General features: G+C 44.0%; 1 protein-coding gene across 2 annotated transcripts in view; it reads right to left on the bottom strand.

The window, feature by feature from the left end:
• The window catches only part of CNBD2 (cyclic nucleotide binding domain containing 2), a gene marked incomplete at both ends in the record, with an annotated part of 73,055 nt that overhangs the window by 14,496 nt on the left and 39,815 nt on the right, over window positions 1-18,744 (bottom strand). For both annotated transcript variants that reach the window (XM_082645053.1, XM_082645052.1), the window contains 3 exons: window positions 1,497-1,660; window positions 10,482-10,602; window positions 12,772-12,949. In XM_082645053.1, coding sequence (XP_082501179.1) covers window positions 1,497-1,660; window positions 10,482-10,602; window positions 12,772-12,949 — 463 coding nt within the window. The remainder of the gene's footprint in view (window positions 1-1,496; window positions 1,661-10,481; window positions 10,603-12,771; window positions 12,950-18,744) is intronic.

The raw sequence follows: 18,744 nt of genomic DNA on the forward strand, positions 1-18,744 counted from the left end.
ATATAGCAATATATGGGCATAATAAATAAAAATAAATTAAATAACATATATTATTTATATCACATATATATTCTAGGGGGTATACACTCAAACACTCTTTAGTAATAGCGGTGTTAGATCAAAACAGTTTTGTAACCAGTGGTCCAGACAATAAATTCGTTTTTACCTAAAAATTAGGGTTTTTTTCACACTATAAAAGTATTCACTCAGGGCTTCCCTGGTGGCGCAGTGGTTGAGAGTCCGCCTGCCGATGCAGGGTACACGGGTTCGTGCCCCGGTCTGGGAGGATCCCACATGCCACGGAGCGGCTGGGCCCGTGAGCCATGGCCGCTGAGCCTGCGCGTCTGGAGCCTGTGCTCCGCAACGGGAGAGGCCACAACAGTGAGAGGCCCACGTACCGCAAAAAAAAAAAAGTATTCACTCTGGAAAATTTGAAAACTAGGGAAATATAAAATCTTTTTTATCAAATCTTTCAAGATAAATTTTTTTTAATTATAAAAGTAATATATCATCATTAACAAACATTTGGAGAATAAAGGGAAAAAAATCCACTTGGAATGTCATACCCTGACAACAACTTTAAAAAGTATATCTTTTTTTCCCTCATTATAAAAGAAATGCATACTCACTACAAAACCAATTACACATCAGAGGAATATATAACTATAACCAGAAAGTCCCTTTTAGTCCGACCTTCCAGAGAGAATGACTATTACAAATTGGGCATTACCACAGATACTATCACTTTTGCTCATTTTCCTTCTAGATTTTTCTCATGTGTTTTACAAAGGCATAGTCATAGTATGTATACACACAATTTTGTACCCTATCCTTTTCTTGTAGCATTTTATCACTCATTTACTTATGATTTTTAAATAAAAGTTACTTTCTATCAAGGGAATGTACCACAGTTTTCTAAACTATCCCCCTGGTGTAACACATGTGGGTAAAGGTGGTTGTTTTTCTATTATGAATATGGCGGCTACGAACATCTTAGTGTATGTAGCTTTCCCTATAATTAGTTACATACAGATAAATTCACAGGTAGACCATTGCTTCAAAGGGTAGGAACAGTTTTGTGGCCCTTGAAACATTATTATCTAAAATTATTATCAAAAGGATTGGGCTTCCCTGGTGGCGCAGTTGAGAGTCCGCCTGCCGATGCAGGGGACACGGGTTCGTGCCCCAGTCCAGGAAGATCCCACATGCCGTGGAGCGGCTGGGCCCGTGAGCCATGGCCGCTGAGCCTGCGCGTCCAGAGCCTGAGAGCCTGTGCTCCGTAACAGGAGAGGCGACAACAGTGAGAGGCCCGCGTACCACAAAAAAAAAAAAAAAAAAAAGGATTGAGCCAATTTCCAGTGTACCAACAATTATCAGTTTCATTCCACCAGTGTCAGCTTTAGGTATCATCACTTTTTTCTTCCTTTTACCAAAATAAGAGGCAAAAAAATTGTTGATTTGATCTGGTGGGAGGTACGCACATTTACAGCACTGACCTGGGGTACTTGATCTCGAACTTCGACAATTTTTCTATTGTCTTACTGTCAATCAGTTCGCAAAACTTCTCTTTCCTAATCCGTATCACCTCAGCTCCCAGGCTCACCAGGATCAAGGGCCGAGTGTCATGCTGGCTCTCCGGGAGGAGGATCTGGTGAAGGCCCTAGAAAAAAGAAGTCCCAGAAAGTTCGAGACCATCCACTTGTACAAGCAGATTTTCAGGGTAGGCAAAACAAGGCCCCGAACAGGAGGTGAATCCATCTGGGGTCATTCAGCAAGTGACGGGAGAAGTCCAGAACTCCCTTTGCTAATGACATCAAAGTCCTAGGGCTCCTCACATTAGAAGAGCCCTCAGGGCACTTTGTCAGCTGTCCTGCTCACGGGCAGCAGGCTCTGCAAGAGTCGCACTCGCACAGTCGCTTGCCGGGCGACGGCATTTTACAAGCTTTCCCCGGTGTCCAGTCTCGATTCTTCTTTGTGCCAGGCCAGCCCGTTTTCTCTTCCTTAGGACTATGACGGACAGCTCATCCTCCTCTTCTACATCTTCCCTTTTACAGCTGTCACACCCTCCCACACCCTTTCCTCCAGGGCTTCCTTCATAAGCGTGTGTCGCCTTAGTTCCTTCAGTCCCTCACGGGCTCTGGGGCCACTGGTAGTCCCTGTGCGGCTCCCGTTGCCCCTTGGGCTCCCTGGAGTGGATTCCTACTCAGTTATATCTGGAAGGGAGATGAAGGTCAACAGGCACAGCTTTACAGAGTGTAACCCCCTTTGTAAGGAGACACTCTGAGATGGGGCAAAGCCGGGACCAGAGTCTTTGCTGCTGACATCAGCCAGGGCTTCCCTGGTGGCGCAGTGGTTGAGAGTCCTCCTGCCGATGCAGGGGACACGGGTTCGTGCCCCGGTCCGGGAAGATCCCACATGCTGCGGAGCGGCTGGGCCCGTGAGCCATGGCCGCTGAGCCTGCGCGTCCGGAGCCTGTGCTCCGCAACGGGAGAGGCCACAACAGTGAGAGGCCCACGTACCGCAAAAAAGAAGACATCAGCCATAAACCAAGAGCTCTGTTCTATGGAGGCCGTGTGGGATTGAGAATAATCCTGCTTCAGAAGAAAGATCCACATGTTTACTTGTCATGCGACTTTGGGCAAAGTTATATGTCCCTGGGCCACTGTTCGCTCACCTGTGAAACAGAGGTGAAAATACCTGCCCTGCATGTCTCTGAAGGATTCTCAGTTTGAAAGGAGATGTGAAGTAGGGTTTGGAACAGCTTCCCCTTCCCCGCCCTCACCCACACTACCACCATTTGGGTTCCAGACCTTGAAGAATGACCATCTACTCTGAGCCCTGGCCTTGTCTCTCCTTGGTAAGACTGGAATGGAGATGTGTTATCTTTCTTATGAAGTTGTTGGAAGGTCCAAACAAGATGGTGTGTGTGAGGATGCTCTGGGAGACGTGAAGCCCCCCACTTTAGTTGTGCTCAGTGCGATGGGCATAAAGGCCCTTCTGACCAGCGCCAGGCCTTGCACAGAAGCCAGATGGCTGCTCTTTAGTCAGCTCCTACTGTGTGGGAGAAACGTGTGTAGATGTAATCCTCACAACCACCCGGGGATACAGGAATTATCAGCCTCAGATGTGGAAAATAAGGTTCAAAAAAGGAAATTTACTTGTCAAAGGTCATGTATCTTATAACAATAACAATGATGACGATGATAATGATGACGACGATGATGATGACAGTGATGACAGCACCAGCTAATGTTTAATGAGCCTTCACTAAATCCCAGGCCCTCTTGTAGCTTTGGGGTGTGTTAGCTCATGGAACCCTCACTAGAACCCCATGAGGTGAGTCCTTTTATGATCATCATTTTACAGAGGATGCTGATGAGGTTAAGGAACTTGTCCAACATCATACAGCACGGAAGCAATAAAGCTAGGATTTGAACTCGGATGGGCCTGCCTTTAGAGTCCATGCTTTTAACCACTACACTCCGAGGAAACTGAGGCAGAAACTTAACTAACCTGCCCAAGGTAACAAGACAGAAACTGGTGGAGCCGGGATTTGAACCAGCAATCTGTCCAGGGTCTCACTGAGGGCAGCACCGTCAGCAGGCACTGTTATCCACCTCCACCCCACCCCACAAGTTCCAGCTGGAGTCAGGTCTTCAAGTAGCTTCCCAAAGCGCCCAGGATAAAGCAGAACTCTTCACTGTGGCCACCGAGGCTTTGGCTATCTCACCCTTGTGAGGCTCCTGCCTCGTTGACTCTGTTCCAGCCATGCTGCCCTCCCTTCCAGTCCCCTCAACAGGCCAAGCTGCTCTCTGCCTCGGGCTCAACCTGCTGTTCCTCTGTCTGGAACACTCTTCCCCCCAGGTTGTCTGTAGTTTATTCCTTTTGTCATTCAGGTCCCAGCTTAAATATCGCTGCCTTAGAGCAGCCTTCCCTGACCACTCCGTTTAGGAAGACCACCCCCTTCAACGCAGCTTTCTGTTCCATTCCCAACAGCAATTTAAAACTTTGTGTGTTTGCTGCTTTATCTGTTTACTGTCTGTCTCCAGACTAGATCATTAGCCCCATAAGGGCAAGAACAATGTCAGTTTACTCGCCCACACTGGCACCTTGGGCCACGCTTGGAGCATGATAGATCTTCCAGAAATATCTGCTGAGTGAATGCTCCAACGGAATCAATCATAGAACATTAGAGTCGGCAGCTCACCCAGGTGAATGTCCTCATTTTCTGATGAGGGTACAGATTCAGAGAGGTAAAGTGATTTGCCCAAGGCCACACAGCAAGCTAATTAGAAGCAAAAATTAAAAGATGTGAGGTGACCCATCTGCCATCTCCCTGCTGCTCTGCCCAGTCTTGACCAAGTCTGAGGCCTCAGCCCGCCTGTTCCCTGGAGAAGCTGGTTCCCCTACACCCTCTGGCTCAAAAGCTGGGTCTCTTTACCCCAGGCCCCAAGCTCTGCTGTTTCCAGGGCTGACTCAGCTCTACACTCCTGCCTCCAAAGGAAAATGTGACCTCCTACCTCCTGGTAGGTGAATACAGTCACAGCTGTTACCATTCATTCTCCTGCAAATGAAGCCAGGGCCTTGAAAGCAGGGAGAACAGAATTTTACCAAAGGCACACCACAGGCATTTTCTTCAACAGGATCACGTTAATGACTATTTGGTGGTGGGAGTTTCTCTGCTCTGGGTCCTGTGTGGTGAATGAGGCAGTCAGGGCCTTGCTCCGAGCCTTCCAGGATTGCTTAGAGAATCAAGTCCCAAGTCCCTCTTGTTCCATCTTCCACAGCCTCCCGCTCCTGTCACCCTCTACCACAGTGGGCAACGCCTCGTCTGCCCTGTGGTTCCTCCACAGGGTGCCAGGCATCCCGGCTCCTCCGCGGGCAGCCCACAAGGCTGCATGCACGGCAGGTGCCTGGCCTCAAGTGGCCTGTGTCCAGTCCTGAGCACCTCACTCTGAGACACTGAAACTGCAGGAAAACGGAAGTGAGAAGGCTGGAAACTATATCACATGAAGACTGAAGGAATGGAGGAATGTTTTCCCTGCATAAGAAAATAATTAACAGGGCACAGATGCTGAATGAAAAACAAAACAGCATTCTTTAAATACCTGAGAGGCCACCATGTGGCAAGGAAGCTGATTTCTGTTTGTTCTTGGGGGGATGGGTAAGCGGGAGTCCGAGCTCCTTAAAAATTGTAGGAGGCAGAGTTTTACTGAGCAAAAGTAAGAGCTGCTGAAAAGCTCGGAAATACTCACGCGGTATTGACCGAGGGCTGTGCTAGGGCCTGGGGCTCCAGACAGTGTTGGGCTGACCTCCCTGCCTCGGCGGGGGGCGTGTGCACAGGCCAGAGCAGGAGCACTAAGAGCTCAGCACAGCACGGGGTGAAGACCCTGGAGGTTCATGGCAACAACGATGACCATACATCAGAAGACAGTTCCCCCACCTCCAGGAAGACTGAGGTGAATCGCTACCCACCAGGAGGCCTCGTGCCCTCCCTGTACAGCTCACCCGCCCACCCAGCTCCAGCACCTATGGCCCAGCTCCCACAGTGGTCAACTCATGGCCAAGTTTGTTTCACCCATACATCCCCCCTCCACTATTGGATAATTACTTTTTTTTTAAAGATTTTTTTTTAAGGGAACCATTTTTAAAGTCTTTACTGAATTTGTTACAATATTGCTTCTGTTTAATGTTTTGGTTTTTTGGCTGCGAGGTATGTGGGATCTTAGCTCCCTGGGGATCGAACCCTCAGCCCCTGCATTGGAAGGCGAAGTCTTAACCACTGGACAACCAGGGATGTCCCTGGATAATTACTACTTTTTTTTTTTTTTTTTTTTGCGGTACGCGGGCCTCTCACTGTTGTGGCCTCTCCCGTTGCAGAGCACAGGCTCCGGACACGCAGGCTCAGCGGCCATGGCTCACAGGCCCAGCTGCTCCGCGGCATGTGGGATCCTCCCGGACCGGGGCACGAACACGTGTCCCCTGCATCGGCAGGTGGACTCTCAACCACTGCACCACCAGGGAAGCCCACTTTTTAAAAACAATTTATTTATTTATTTTATTTATTTATTTTTGGCTGCATTGGGTCTTCGTTGCTGTGAGCACACTTTCTCTAGTTGCGGCGAGCGGGCTCTAGAGCGCAGGCTCAGTAGTTGTGGCACACGGGCTTAGCTGTTCCGCAGCATGTGGGATCTTCCTGGACTAGAGATCGAACCCATGTCCCCTGCATTGGCAGGCGGATTCTTAACCACTGCACCACCGGGGAAGTCCCGTGGATAATTACTTTTTAATAGACTTTTTTTTTTTTCCTTTTGTATGTCCTTTATGTTTTCATATCATTCAACACTTTCAGATTCAGGTTTCAGATTCTGGCTCTGTGAGCTCCTGACATACATTTACCAGATTTCCATGAGTAATGGAACTCTCTTTATTCATGGACATATATTTATTGAAATTTTAATAACTGACAGTCTCTGTGCTGGGTTCTGAGACAATCCCTACTATAGAGATGCGTATAGACCACTGAGGAAAATATACAAGTTCACAGTCACAGTCACTGTAATGACTTCATGAATAGACTTTTCTTTAGAACAGTTTTAGACTTAACAGAAAAATTGAGAAGATAGTAGAGTTCCCATATACCCTGCCCTTGGTTTCCTGTTAAGATCTCACATTAACTCTGATACCTTTGTTACAATTAATGAAGCAATATGGATACATAATCAATAACTGAAGCCAACGAGTTATTTAGATTTCCTTTTTCTCTTCCACAGTCCTATCCAGGACACAGCATTACATTTAATTGTCATGTCCCTTTAGGCTCCTCTTGGCTGTGGCACTTTCTCAGACTTACCTTGTTCATGATGATCTTGACAGTTTTGAGGAGTACCGGTCAGGTATTTCTTGGGTCGCCCCACTATTAGAATTTGTCTGATTTTTCTCATGATTAGACTGGGGTTATGGGTTATTGGGAAGAGGACCACAGCATGCCATTTTCATCACACCACATCCCACTTTTATCATCTCATATTAAGGGGACATACTATCAGCATGATTTATTATTCTTGATCTTGGCCTTGATCACCTGAGTGAGGAAGCACTGCTCACTCAATGGTTTTTCCTCTGTGAAATTATTCTTTTTTTCTTTCTATCATGTACTCTTTGGAAGGAAGTCACTATGTGCAGCCCACACCTAAGGAGCAGTGAGTTATATACCCTCTCTTTCAGGGCAGAGTGTCTACATAATTATTTGGAATTCTTCCGCATGGGAGATTTGTCTTTTCCCCCCTGTTTATTAATTTATTCATTATTTATGCATTATATCAGTATGTCCTTACAGATGTTTATTTTGTACTTTGGGTTATAATCCAATACTACTTTATTTAGTTGTTCTGATTGTTCCAGCTTTGGCCACTGGGAGCTCTTTCAGTTGGCCCCTGTGTTTCTTTGATATGCCCACTCCCGTCAATGTAGGGATTTTCTCCCCAGCACATCCTTACTTCCTGGCACTACAAAAGGCTCCAGGCTCACTCATATATGTCTCGTCCTGGTTCTAGACTCAACCAAAGAGCCCTTGTTTCTTTTGAAGAAAGGTATTAGGAACCAAGATCTGGGCACTATGTGTGCTCATTGCTACTGGTGTGTCATTTCTTGTAGGCCCTGTCGGCTAACAGAGCAAAAGATACATGTTTATACATATATCTATAAATATTTCTTTATGGAACCATCTGTATCTATATTACGATAGACATAAGTTCACATGATGTCTGTAACTCTAACCCATTACCACATGGATCATTCTAGCCTCCTCCCCTTGCGTATCTGTATATTTCCACTCCAGTGGTGAAAAACCTGGCTCCTACCCTCTGCCATTCATTTACTTAATGGATACATTTCAGTATACACGTACAGCAGTATCAGCATTGTTAATCCACACACCCATGGAAAAAACTTTGTCATAGAGTACAGTGCTCATGTGCAGTTCCTTTTGTTTTCAGTCTTAGAGACTCCACTCATCTCCAACGTTACTTAGGTCAGGACCTTTCTCTCCCATCCTCTTCACTGAAGTTGTTTCACCGATTTGTAATATTGTTAGATTCTCTCCTCAGTCTGCATTTCTTCCTGGGGGATCCCCCTCCCCATCTCCTAAATGATTTTTGTTGTTGTTACAAATTGCATACATTAAGGTTCACTCTGTGCTGTAAAGTTCTATGGGTTTTGACAAATGCTTAATGTTTTGTATCCACCATTACAGTAATTACAGAGTAATTTTATTGCCCTAAAAACCCCCTGTGCTTTACTTATTTATCCCTCCCCCTGAATTCCAAACCTCTGGTGACCATTTTACTATCTCCATATTTTTGCCTTTTCCAAAATGTCACATAATTAGAATCATACAATACTTAATCTTTTCATACTGGTTTCTTTCCCTTAGAAATATTCATTTAGGTAATTCCCTGGTGGTCCAGTGGTTAGGATTCTGGGCTTTCACTGCTGGGGCCGGGTTCAGTCCCTGGTTGGGGAACTAAGATCCCACAAGCCATACTTGGTGCAGCCAAAAAAAAAGAAATATTTATTTAATTTTACCATGTCTTTTCATGGTTTCTTAGCTAATTTCTTTTTTTTGTGTGGTACGCGGGACTCTCACTGCTGTGGCTTCTCCCATTGCGGAGCACAGGCTCCGGAACCGCAGGCTCAGCGGCCACAGGCTCCGGACGCGCAGGCTCAGCGGCCATGGCTCACGGGCCCAGCCACTCCGCGGCATGTGGGATCTTCCCGGACCGGGGCATGAACCTGTGTCCCCTGCATCGGTAGGCAGACTCTCAACCACTGCGCCACCAGGGAAGCCCCGCTAATTTCTTTTTATTGCCAAATAATATTTCATTGTATGGATTTATCAGTTTGTTTACATTCACCTTTCCATATAAATTTTAGCATCAGTTTTTCAATATCCACAAAATAACTTGCTGGGATTTTGATTGGGATTGCATTGAATCTATACATCAAGTTGGAATAAACTGACATGTTAACAATACTGAGTCTTCCAATCCACGAACATAGAATATTTCTCCATTTATTTATATCTTCTTTGAATTTTTTCATTATAGTTATATAGTTTTCTGCATATAGATCCTGAACATATTTTGTTAGATTTATACCTAAGTATTTCATTTTTTGTTACTATTGTAAATGACATTGTGTTTTTTTATTTCAAATTAAAATTGTTCATTGCCTTATACCCTGTGACCTTGCTATAATCATTTATTCGCTCCAGGAAGTTTTATTTGTTCTTTTTTGTTGTTGTTGTTGTTTTGTTTTTTTGATTCTTTAGAATTGTCTATATAGACAATCATGTCATCTGCAAACAAAGACAGCTATATTTTTTCCTTCCCAATCTGTATGTGTTTAACTTCCTTTTCTTAATGCACTAGCTAGAACTTCCAAAACAATGTTGAATAGGAGTAGTGAGAAGGGACATCCTTGCCTTGTTCCTGGATTATTTTAAAGCAAGTCCCAGATGTCATATCATTTTATCTGTAAACATTTGGATATGTATCTCCTACATATAAGGACTATTTATTTATTTATTTATTTATAGCTGCCCTGCGTGGCATGTGGGATCTCAGTTCCCCAACCAGGGATAGAACCCATGTCCCCTGCAATGGAAGTGCAGAGTCTTAACCACTGGACCGCCAGGGAAGTCCCATAAGGACTCTTTAAAAAACATAACCACAGGGCTTCCCTGGTGGCGCAGTGGTTGAGACTCTGCCTGCCAATGCAGGGGACACGGGTTCGAGCCCTGGTCTGGGAAGATCCCACATGCCACAGAGCAACTAGGCCCCTGAGCCATAACTACTGAGCCTGCACGTCTGGAGTCTGTGCTCCGCAACAGGAGAGGCCTCGATAGTGAGAGGCCCGTGCACAGTGATGAAGAGTGGCCCCCACTTGCCACAACTAGAGAAAGCCCTCACACAGAAACGAAGACCCAACACAGCCAAAAAATTTAAAAAATTTAAAAAAAAAAAAAAAAGAAGAAGTCCAGCCTGAGGGATGTGACATTTATAAAAAAAAAAAAAAAAACAAAAAAACATAACCACAATACCATGATCATATCTTTTTTTTTTTTTTTTTTTTTTTTTTGCAGTACGCAGGCCTCTCACTGTTGTGGCCTCTCCCGTTGCGGAGCACAGGCTCCGGACGCGCAGGCTCAGCGGCCATGGCTCACGGGCCCAGCCGCTCTGCGGCATATGGGATCCTCCCGGACCGGGGCACGAACCCGTATCCCCTGCATCGGCAGGCAGACTCTCAACCACTGCGCCACCAGGGAGGCCTCCATGATCATATCTTAAAAAAATCAACAATATTCCTTAATATCACCGAATTTCGAACAGGATGATTTTAAACATTTACTCTCATTACTTAGCACCCCCAGCCCTTCGTGTTACACACTCTATTGTGAACAAGGCTCTCTGCACACTTACCAAGATTTCTCCTTGCTCCACGGTGTGGATCTTCATGTAGGCCCCCACTGCAGCCTCCTTGGGGAGATCACCATACTTCGTATCAATCATGGGACACTGGATGAAATGAGGACACCTGGATCTGAAATTTGACACCTTGTTAAAGAGAACTCATTTGTAACACAGCCAGTTCATGAAGCCCTGGATAAGCAGCCCCCATTCAACTGCATATTGAGATCGCACCTCCCTTCTCCCAGGTGGTGAGAAAACAGAAAATCAAGCCCCTGGACAAACCGACTGTCAGGATTTGGAGAGGTTTAATAGGGAGAAGACATGCACCTGAGCCAGGCCTGATGGGTGAGAAGTCCAGGCTGGCTGACTTAATGCTCAGCACAAGGAAGGGATTTCTAAGTCAGACCTGTCTAAAAATGGAACAGACTACTTTGAGAAAGAGTAAGTAAGCTCTGTCCTCCTGGGGACACAGCAGAGGTTGGGGCTCTTCTTGAGAGGCAGGCAGAGAAGAGATGGCTTCATTTGTTTGTTTACAAAAATGGGTTTCCCTCAGTGATCTGTAGACTCGGTACTTTGTTCACTTTGGAGTGATTTTTACACAGGCAATCCTGTTGTGCTTTCTTTGGTCTCAGGCTAGGTAGAAGGAAGAGACAAAGTATGCTATCTGGATTAGAGGCAGGGAAAAGATTATTCATCAGCTGAGAACATAGCTGAACTCACCCAACATATACACAAGGTAGGCTTCCATTCTTGCCTCCCAGGACATGCCCAGCCTATGTCTTTTATTTTTTACTGTGGGGACAGCCTGTCCCCTTTTTCTTCACTATTTACAGCAGAGAAACTAAGTCTGTTCCATCTCTACCTTCAGAAGAACTAGGATTGGGATTTCAAACACTGGATCCTTTGGAAAGAGTATCCATCAGAGGTAAAAACAACAAAGCAGGGCCTCCCTGGTGGCGCAGTGGTTGAGAGTCCGCCTGCCGATGCAGGGGATACGGGTTCGTGCCCCGGTCCGGGAGGATCCCATATGCCGCGGAGCGGCTGGGCCCGTGAGCCATGGCCGCTGGGCCTGCGCGTCCGGAGCCTGTGCTCCGCAACGGGAGAGGCCACAACAGTGAGAGGCCCGCATACCGCAAAAAAAAAAAAAAAAAAAAAAAAAACCCAACAACAAAGCAACCACAGGGTGCTCATTATGGAGGCAAGCAGGCTGGATCTGGGCACCAGGGAGATTGTGACACTGATGCCTTTATTAGTATGATATTTTTACTTCATATGTAATGAAGGGGCGGGCACTGAGCTGCCTCTAGGCCAGTGCCCACTGAGTGTCCCTTCCTCTCCAGGAAAGGCAAAAAGCACAGCCTTCATTGTGCATCCACCTTGTTTCTGTCATGACGATCATACCAGATAGCAAGACTGAGCACTAACAAGCTGCTCAGGTTTGAATCCTGACTCTGCCACTTTCTATCCGTGTGACCTTGAATAATAACTTAATCTCTCCCTGTACCTTGGTTTTCTCACCTGAAAGATGTGAGTGATAATAGCAGTACTTACGTTGTAGGGTTGTTGGGAGAATTAAATTAGATAATCCAGTACCAGGCACAGAGTCATTTCCATAAGTGTTAGCTATAATTATCATTATCTCATTTAACTGCTGGTTTACAACAAAACTGAGACTTAGATGCTGTTAGCTACAGACCAGGAAGCTGAGGCTTAGAGAGGTCAAGTCCCTTGCACAGGGACACAGAGCTAAAGTAAGTGGCCAAGCCAGGATTCGAACTCAGATTGGACTGACTCCAAAGCACTTATCTACTGCCTCCCTTAAATGAGCAGACTTTTCTTAAGAAGCTCAGAGTCAAGGAGATATGGGGATGTATGTGTATGTATAGCTGATTCACTTTGTTATACAGCAGAAACCAACACACCATTGTAAAGCAATTATACTCCACTAAAGATGTTTAAAAAAAAAAAAGAAGCTCAGAGTCAAAAAGGCCCAGTGATATACAAACAGAATGTCATCACCAAAAACTGTGTCCTGCCCCTTCTTCTTCAGATGGGTTCCCTGAGAAAGGAAGCAGCCACCACCTAAAGGGGCCCTGTGAGCTGGAGGCAGGGAAGGCAGTCCCCATATCACACCTAGGACCTCTGTAGGCTGCCTTCTGCACACATCCCAACCTTTGGGGTCAAGCTGTGATTGCTACCTCCGCCCCCTCCCCAGCATCCCTGACATTCTGCCCTGTAAGTTATATCCCCCTTTTCAACCAGAATCTGGACCATTCTATGTGTCAAGGGCAAAGCTTACTTGATCTTTGAGCCCAAGGTCTTTGGGAGAGTATTTCCTGAGGTTTTAATCTTCCTACTGAAGCTGGATCCCTGTTGTTCCTGGGCTTTCCGGAGATGCAGAAGTTTCAGAAAACTAAAATCCTGTACAGGATATGACCTGATCTGGAATTCCTTAAATCTCTCCACAGGAGACAGATCTGTTAGAGAAAGCACAGGAAAACACATTAATGGGTCTTTGCATACATGAGGGTTGTGCTGGAGGTGTCTGGAGGTATATCACAATCTCCTGTGTGGCTAGTCTGATGCACGGGGGAATTAAGAAAAACAGGAAAGAAAAACACTGGCTTCCACTATTGTCCCTCTGTGCCAGGTCCTGAGCGAGAGCCTTTACATCCATTACATCTAGACAAATGTCATTAGCCTTATTTAAGAGAGAAAATGAGAAGCAGAGTTTAACACCCAGGAAAGGGCTGAAGCTTGTATTTGAACTCAGCTGTTTCTGATTCAAAGCTCATGTCTTTCTATTAACAGATCACATTTATCTGGGCTTTCAAACTGGGACTGGGGGCAGGAGCAGCAATAAAAAATAAATGGGTGACCAGCCATAGAACCTTGGACAAGTCTCAATCTCCTGGAATCCTCCTAGGACTATTGTAAGCATTACAGATAAAGTATGTGCTATGCCTAACACAGTGCCTGGAACATAATAGGTCCTCTGTGAGCATTAATAAAAAGATCTCCAACATGGGGCTTCCCTGGTGGCGCAGTGGTTAAGAATCCGCCTGCCAATGCAGGGGACATGGGTTCAAGCCCTGGTCTGGGAAGATCCCACATGCCATGGAGCAACTAAGCCCGTGAGCCACAACTACTGAGCCTGCGCTCTAGAGCCCGTTAGCCACAACTACTGAAGCCCATGCGCCACAACTACTGAAGCCCATGCACCTAGAGCCTGTGCTCCGCAACAAGAGAAGCCACAGCAATGAGTAGCCCCCGCTCACCACAACTAGAGAAAGCCCGCGCACTGCAACTAGAGAAAGCCCGCGCACAGCAACGAAGACCCAATGCAGCCCCCCCACAAAAATAAATAAATAAAATAAAATTTTTTAAAAAATAAAAAGATCTCCAAGAGAATACCACTCAGAAACACTATGCTGAGTGAAAGGAACCAGATACAAAAGAGTACATACTATATGACTCCATTTACATGAAACTCTAGGAAAGACAAATGTAACCTATAGTGATGGAAAGCAGATCAGTGGTTGCCCAGGGCCAGGGGTGAAGGATAGGGATTGACTGGGAAGGGGCACAAGGGAACTTCTGGGGGTGACGGAAATGTTCAATAACTTGATTGTGGTGGTTACAACAGATGTAAATTTGTTAAAATTCATTGAACTACACACTTTAAATGTGTGTCTTTTATTGTATGAAAATGAAACCTTAATGATATTGATTTAAAAAATAGATCTTCTGGGAGTTCCCTGGTGGCCTAGGGGTTAGGATCCTGGGCTCTCACTGCCGTGGCCTGGGTACAACCCCTGGTCAGGGAATGGAGATCCCACAAGCTGTGCAGCACGACCAAAAAAAAAAAAAAAAACCTCTCCAGTGTTAGTATTAAAATTAATGTTAATAGAAATAAACTCTAACTACACAAGGAGTAGGCCTAGAAAAACGTAGCATATATAAAAAAAAGCCCTAAGTACAGCCTATTTAGAAGGCATTTTAGCAATACTTATCAACATTTTAAATGTGCATAGCCAGTACACACTGAACCAATTACTTGATCCAGTAATTCTAAGAATTTATCCCATATATTTTTGTGCACAAGTATGCAAAGATAAACACACCAGGAAATTCACCACAGTAGGGTAATAGCGAAAAATTGGAAATAACCCAAAATATCTGTAAAAGGTAATTGGTTTAATTGTGGTATATCCATACAAGAGAATAAAACCCAGCTATTAAGAACCATAGATCTAGACTTCTGCTTCCAGCCAAACAGAGTAACAGGGACTACCCTCCCACCTGAAACTAATAAAATACTGGGCTAAATACATGAAAAATGTGGCTTTCATGACACTGGGCATCAGGCCATGAAGAACCATTATTCCTGAAAGATAGAAAACAAATGGGCTGAGCCCTACTATTGCCCCAGCTGACCACCTAGAGACCTTCTGGGCAATGGTGCAGGAAAGGGAAACCCAGGAGGAGCCCAGCAATCTCTCTGAATTAATGAGACAGAAGTGAGTCCAGGGAAGACAAGGCAGCTGGAGTTCACAGAGCAGAGTCCCAGAGAGGAGAGAGTTGCAGAAAGAGAGAACTCTGAAGATCTTCCGAGGGTCCCCTTTGGTCTCAGCTGAGTACTGAGCAATACATGAATGATGTTAGGAAACCACCAGTGGTTAGGCAGCCACTAAGATGGCCCTCAGTGATTCCCACCTCCTGATGGCCACACATTTGTGTACTATCCTCCCGTTAAGTGTGGGCTGGATTTGATTCTAATACATAGAATATAGCAGAAGTGATGGGATATCACTTTTGAGGTTAGGTTTTAAAAGGCTTCTGCCTTGGGTATACTCTGTGTTGCTCTCTCTCTCTCCTGGGGAAGCAAGCTGCCATGTCATAAAACAGCCCTGTAGAGACACCCACAAGGTGAGGGACCAAGGTTTGCAAATAGCCACGTAAGTGAACTTGGAAGTGGGTCCCTCTCAAGTGAGTCTTCAGATGAGACCACAACCCTGGCAGACAGCTGCAACCTCACAACAGAACTTGAGCCAGAGGCAGCTGGCTAAGCCACGCTCAGATTTCTGACTCACAGAAACTGAGAGATAACAAATATTGTTTTAAGTCACTAAGTTTTGGGATAATTTGTTATGCAGTAATAGATACAAAAATACTACCTAAGGCTGGGGAAAGGACCACCCAAAATGTTTAGAGGGATAAATAATCAGAGTTCACACAGGACCAGAAATAGTTACTATTCTCAATAGCTAGAATAGAAAGCGTCACAAGCCGTGGGCACCTGTGGAATATTCAGAATGGCTTTGTCTCATGAATGGGGCAAAGTTAGCTCTAGATTAAACACTGCTCTGATCTTACCTACCAAAGCCTAAATGCTAGTCTTTAAAAGATCAAAATATTTCCAAATAACTTACCTGCATCCCAGAATAAATCTCAAAAATATTTACAGGAATTTTTAAATATGTAGCACCCAAAATTCACAGCTTCTAGCATTCTGTGAAAAGTTACCAACCATGCAAAGAAGTAGGAAAATATGAACCATATAAAGAGAAAAAAACAATAAACTGAAACTGACCCAGAAATGACACAGATAACAGAATTAGTATGCAAGGACATTGAAACAGTTATTATAATTGTATTCCAAAGAGGAAATTGTGTGTATATAAGCAGAAACATGGAAATTATTTAAGAAAAAAAAAAGACCCAAATCAAACTTCTAGATATGAAAACTGCAAGGTCTGAAATGAAAAATACATGGATGGGATTAATAGCAGATTAGAAAATGCAGAAGAAAGTCTACTGAACTTGGAGACATAGCAATAAAAATGATCAAAAATGAGAGAAAAAAGACAACAACAAAAAATTAATAGAGCATCAGTGAAACAACTTCAAGCAGTCCAATATACATGTGATTGGAATCCTCAAAGTGGAGGTGAAAGAAGGAAAGATAGAAAAAAAATTTTTTTAATGGTCAAAACATTCCAAATCTGATGAAAAATATAAACCCAAAGATCCAAAAAACTAAATGAACCCCAAGCACAGAAACATGACAAAATTTTTGTGAAGGCACAGTGTGACCAAATTGCTTATTTGATAAGATCTTTACTGATAAAGAGAAAAATTTTAAACCAACCAGGGCAGGGCAGTGGTGATCACTCTACCATGTACAGGAATATCGAATCACTATGTTGTGCACCAGGAACTAACATAGTGTCATGGGTCAATTACCCTTCAAAAATAAACAAGCTCATAGAAAAAAAGATCAGATTTGTGGTTACCAGAGGCAGGGGGAAGGGCAGAGGGGGAATTGGATGAAGGTGGTCAAAAGGTACAAACATCTGGGGCTTCTCTGGTGGTGCAGTGGTTAAGAATCCACCTGCCAATGCAGGGGACACGGGTTCAAGCCCTGGTCCGGGAAGATCCCACATGCCACAGAGCAACTAAGCCCATGCACCACAACTACTGAGCCTGCGCTCTAGATCCTGTGAGCCATAACTACTGAGCTCACGTGCCACAACTACTGAAGCCCGCACGCTTAGAGCCCATTCTCTGCAACAAGAGAAGCCACCGCAATGAGAAGCCCACACACCGTACCGAAGAGTAGCCCCCGCTTGCCACAACTAGAGGAAGCCCACGGGCAGCAATAAAGACCCAACGCAGCCAAAAATAAATAAATAAAAAATTTTAAAAAGGTACAAACACCTACTTATAAGATAAATACTAAGTAACAGAGATGTAATGTACAACATGATTAATATAATTAACCCTGCTGTATGTTATATACAAAAGCTATTAAGAGAGTAAATCCTAAGAGTTATCACAAGAAAAAAATTTATTTTTTCTTTTGTATCTATGTGAAACGATGGATGTTCACTAAACTTATTGTGGTAATCATTTCATGATGTATTTAAGTTGAATCATTATGCTGTATACCTTAAACTTACACAGTGCTGTATGTCAATTATATTTCAATAAAATTGGAAGAAAAGAGAACAGCCATAGCAAAAAGGCATTATTACGTACAAAGAATATACAAAGTTACGCAAAGAGATTATACAAAGATAAGAAGGTTGGCAGACTTCTTATGGAAAACAATGCAAGCGAGAAGACAGACTTTAATGCAAATCTTTAAAATATTGAGCAAAAACAAAACCCTGTTAACCTTGAATTCTATACCCAACAAAAATTTTCTTTTAAAAATTAAGACAAAATAATTTTTAGACATAGAAAAGCTGAAAGAAATGTTAAAGGAAATACCTTGGGCAGAAGGAAATTGTACAATGGAAATCTGGACCTATACAAAGGCATGAAGAACATCAGGAATGGTACCACATAGGTAAATATAAAATACTTTTGTTTTTATTAGTTAAATATATTTAAAAGATAATTGTTTAAAGCAAAAGTGACAACTGTGTACTGTAAGGTTTTTAACATATGTGAAGGTAGAACATTTGACAATAGCCCAAAATCTGAGAAGGGAGAAATGGAAGTATATTGTTGTAAGGTTCTGATCCTGTATGTGAAGTGGCATAATATCACGTGAAGGTAGCCTGTGATAAGTTAAAGGTATGTTCAACAAACTATAAAGCAACCACTAAAATAAAAGGACAAAGAGTTAGAGCTAATAAGCCAACAGAGAAAATGAAATGGCATCATACATAATAGTCCAAAAGAAGGCAGGTAAGAAAAAGAATATACCACTGAACTGTGTGCTCAAAAATGGTTAAGATAGTAAATTTTACGTTATGTGTATCCTGCTGCAGTAAAAAAAAAAAAAAAAAATGGGGGGGAAAAATGTGTGGGATGTAGCTTTTTCTCTGGTGGATTAGCAATGGAAAAGAGAGAAAAAAAGAATTGACATGAGAAGAGAGCTGAAAGTTACTGAGCACCTCCCAGGCCCTATGCACACATGATCTGATTCGGTGCTCCTAGTAACCTGTGTGATAATGAGAGTGAACATCTACTATATACTAATACATCTAGGTAGTGTTCTAAGAGCATTATATATTCATTTGCTTAATTTTATAACAAGCCTATGAGGCAGGGACCATGAGTCATATTTTACATACTCTGAGGGCATCAGTGTGCAGGGACATGGAATCACTTGCCCAGTATCCACACAGCTAGTAAGAGAAGGACCCTGAATTCAAACATAGCTTGGCCCTGGGCCTATGCTCTTAACCACGACACCAGCGACAGACCCCAAGACACCAGGCCCAGAGGCTTGAGTACTCACCAAAATCACCCTGCTAAT

The sequence above is a fragment of the Mesoplodon mirus genome (assembly GCF_964341445.2).
Source record: "Mesoplodon mirus genome assembly, chromosome: 15".
NCBI lineage: Eukaryota > Metazoa > Chordata > Mammalia > Artiodactyla > Ziphiidae > Mesoplodon > Mesoplodon mirus.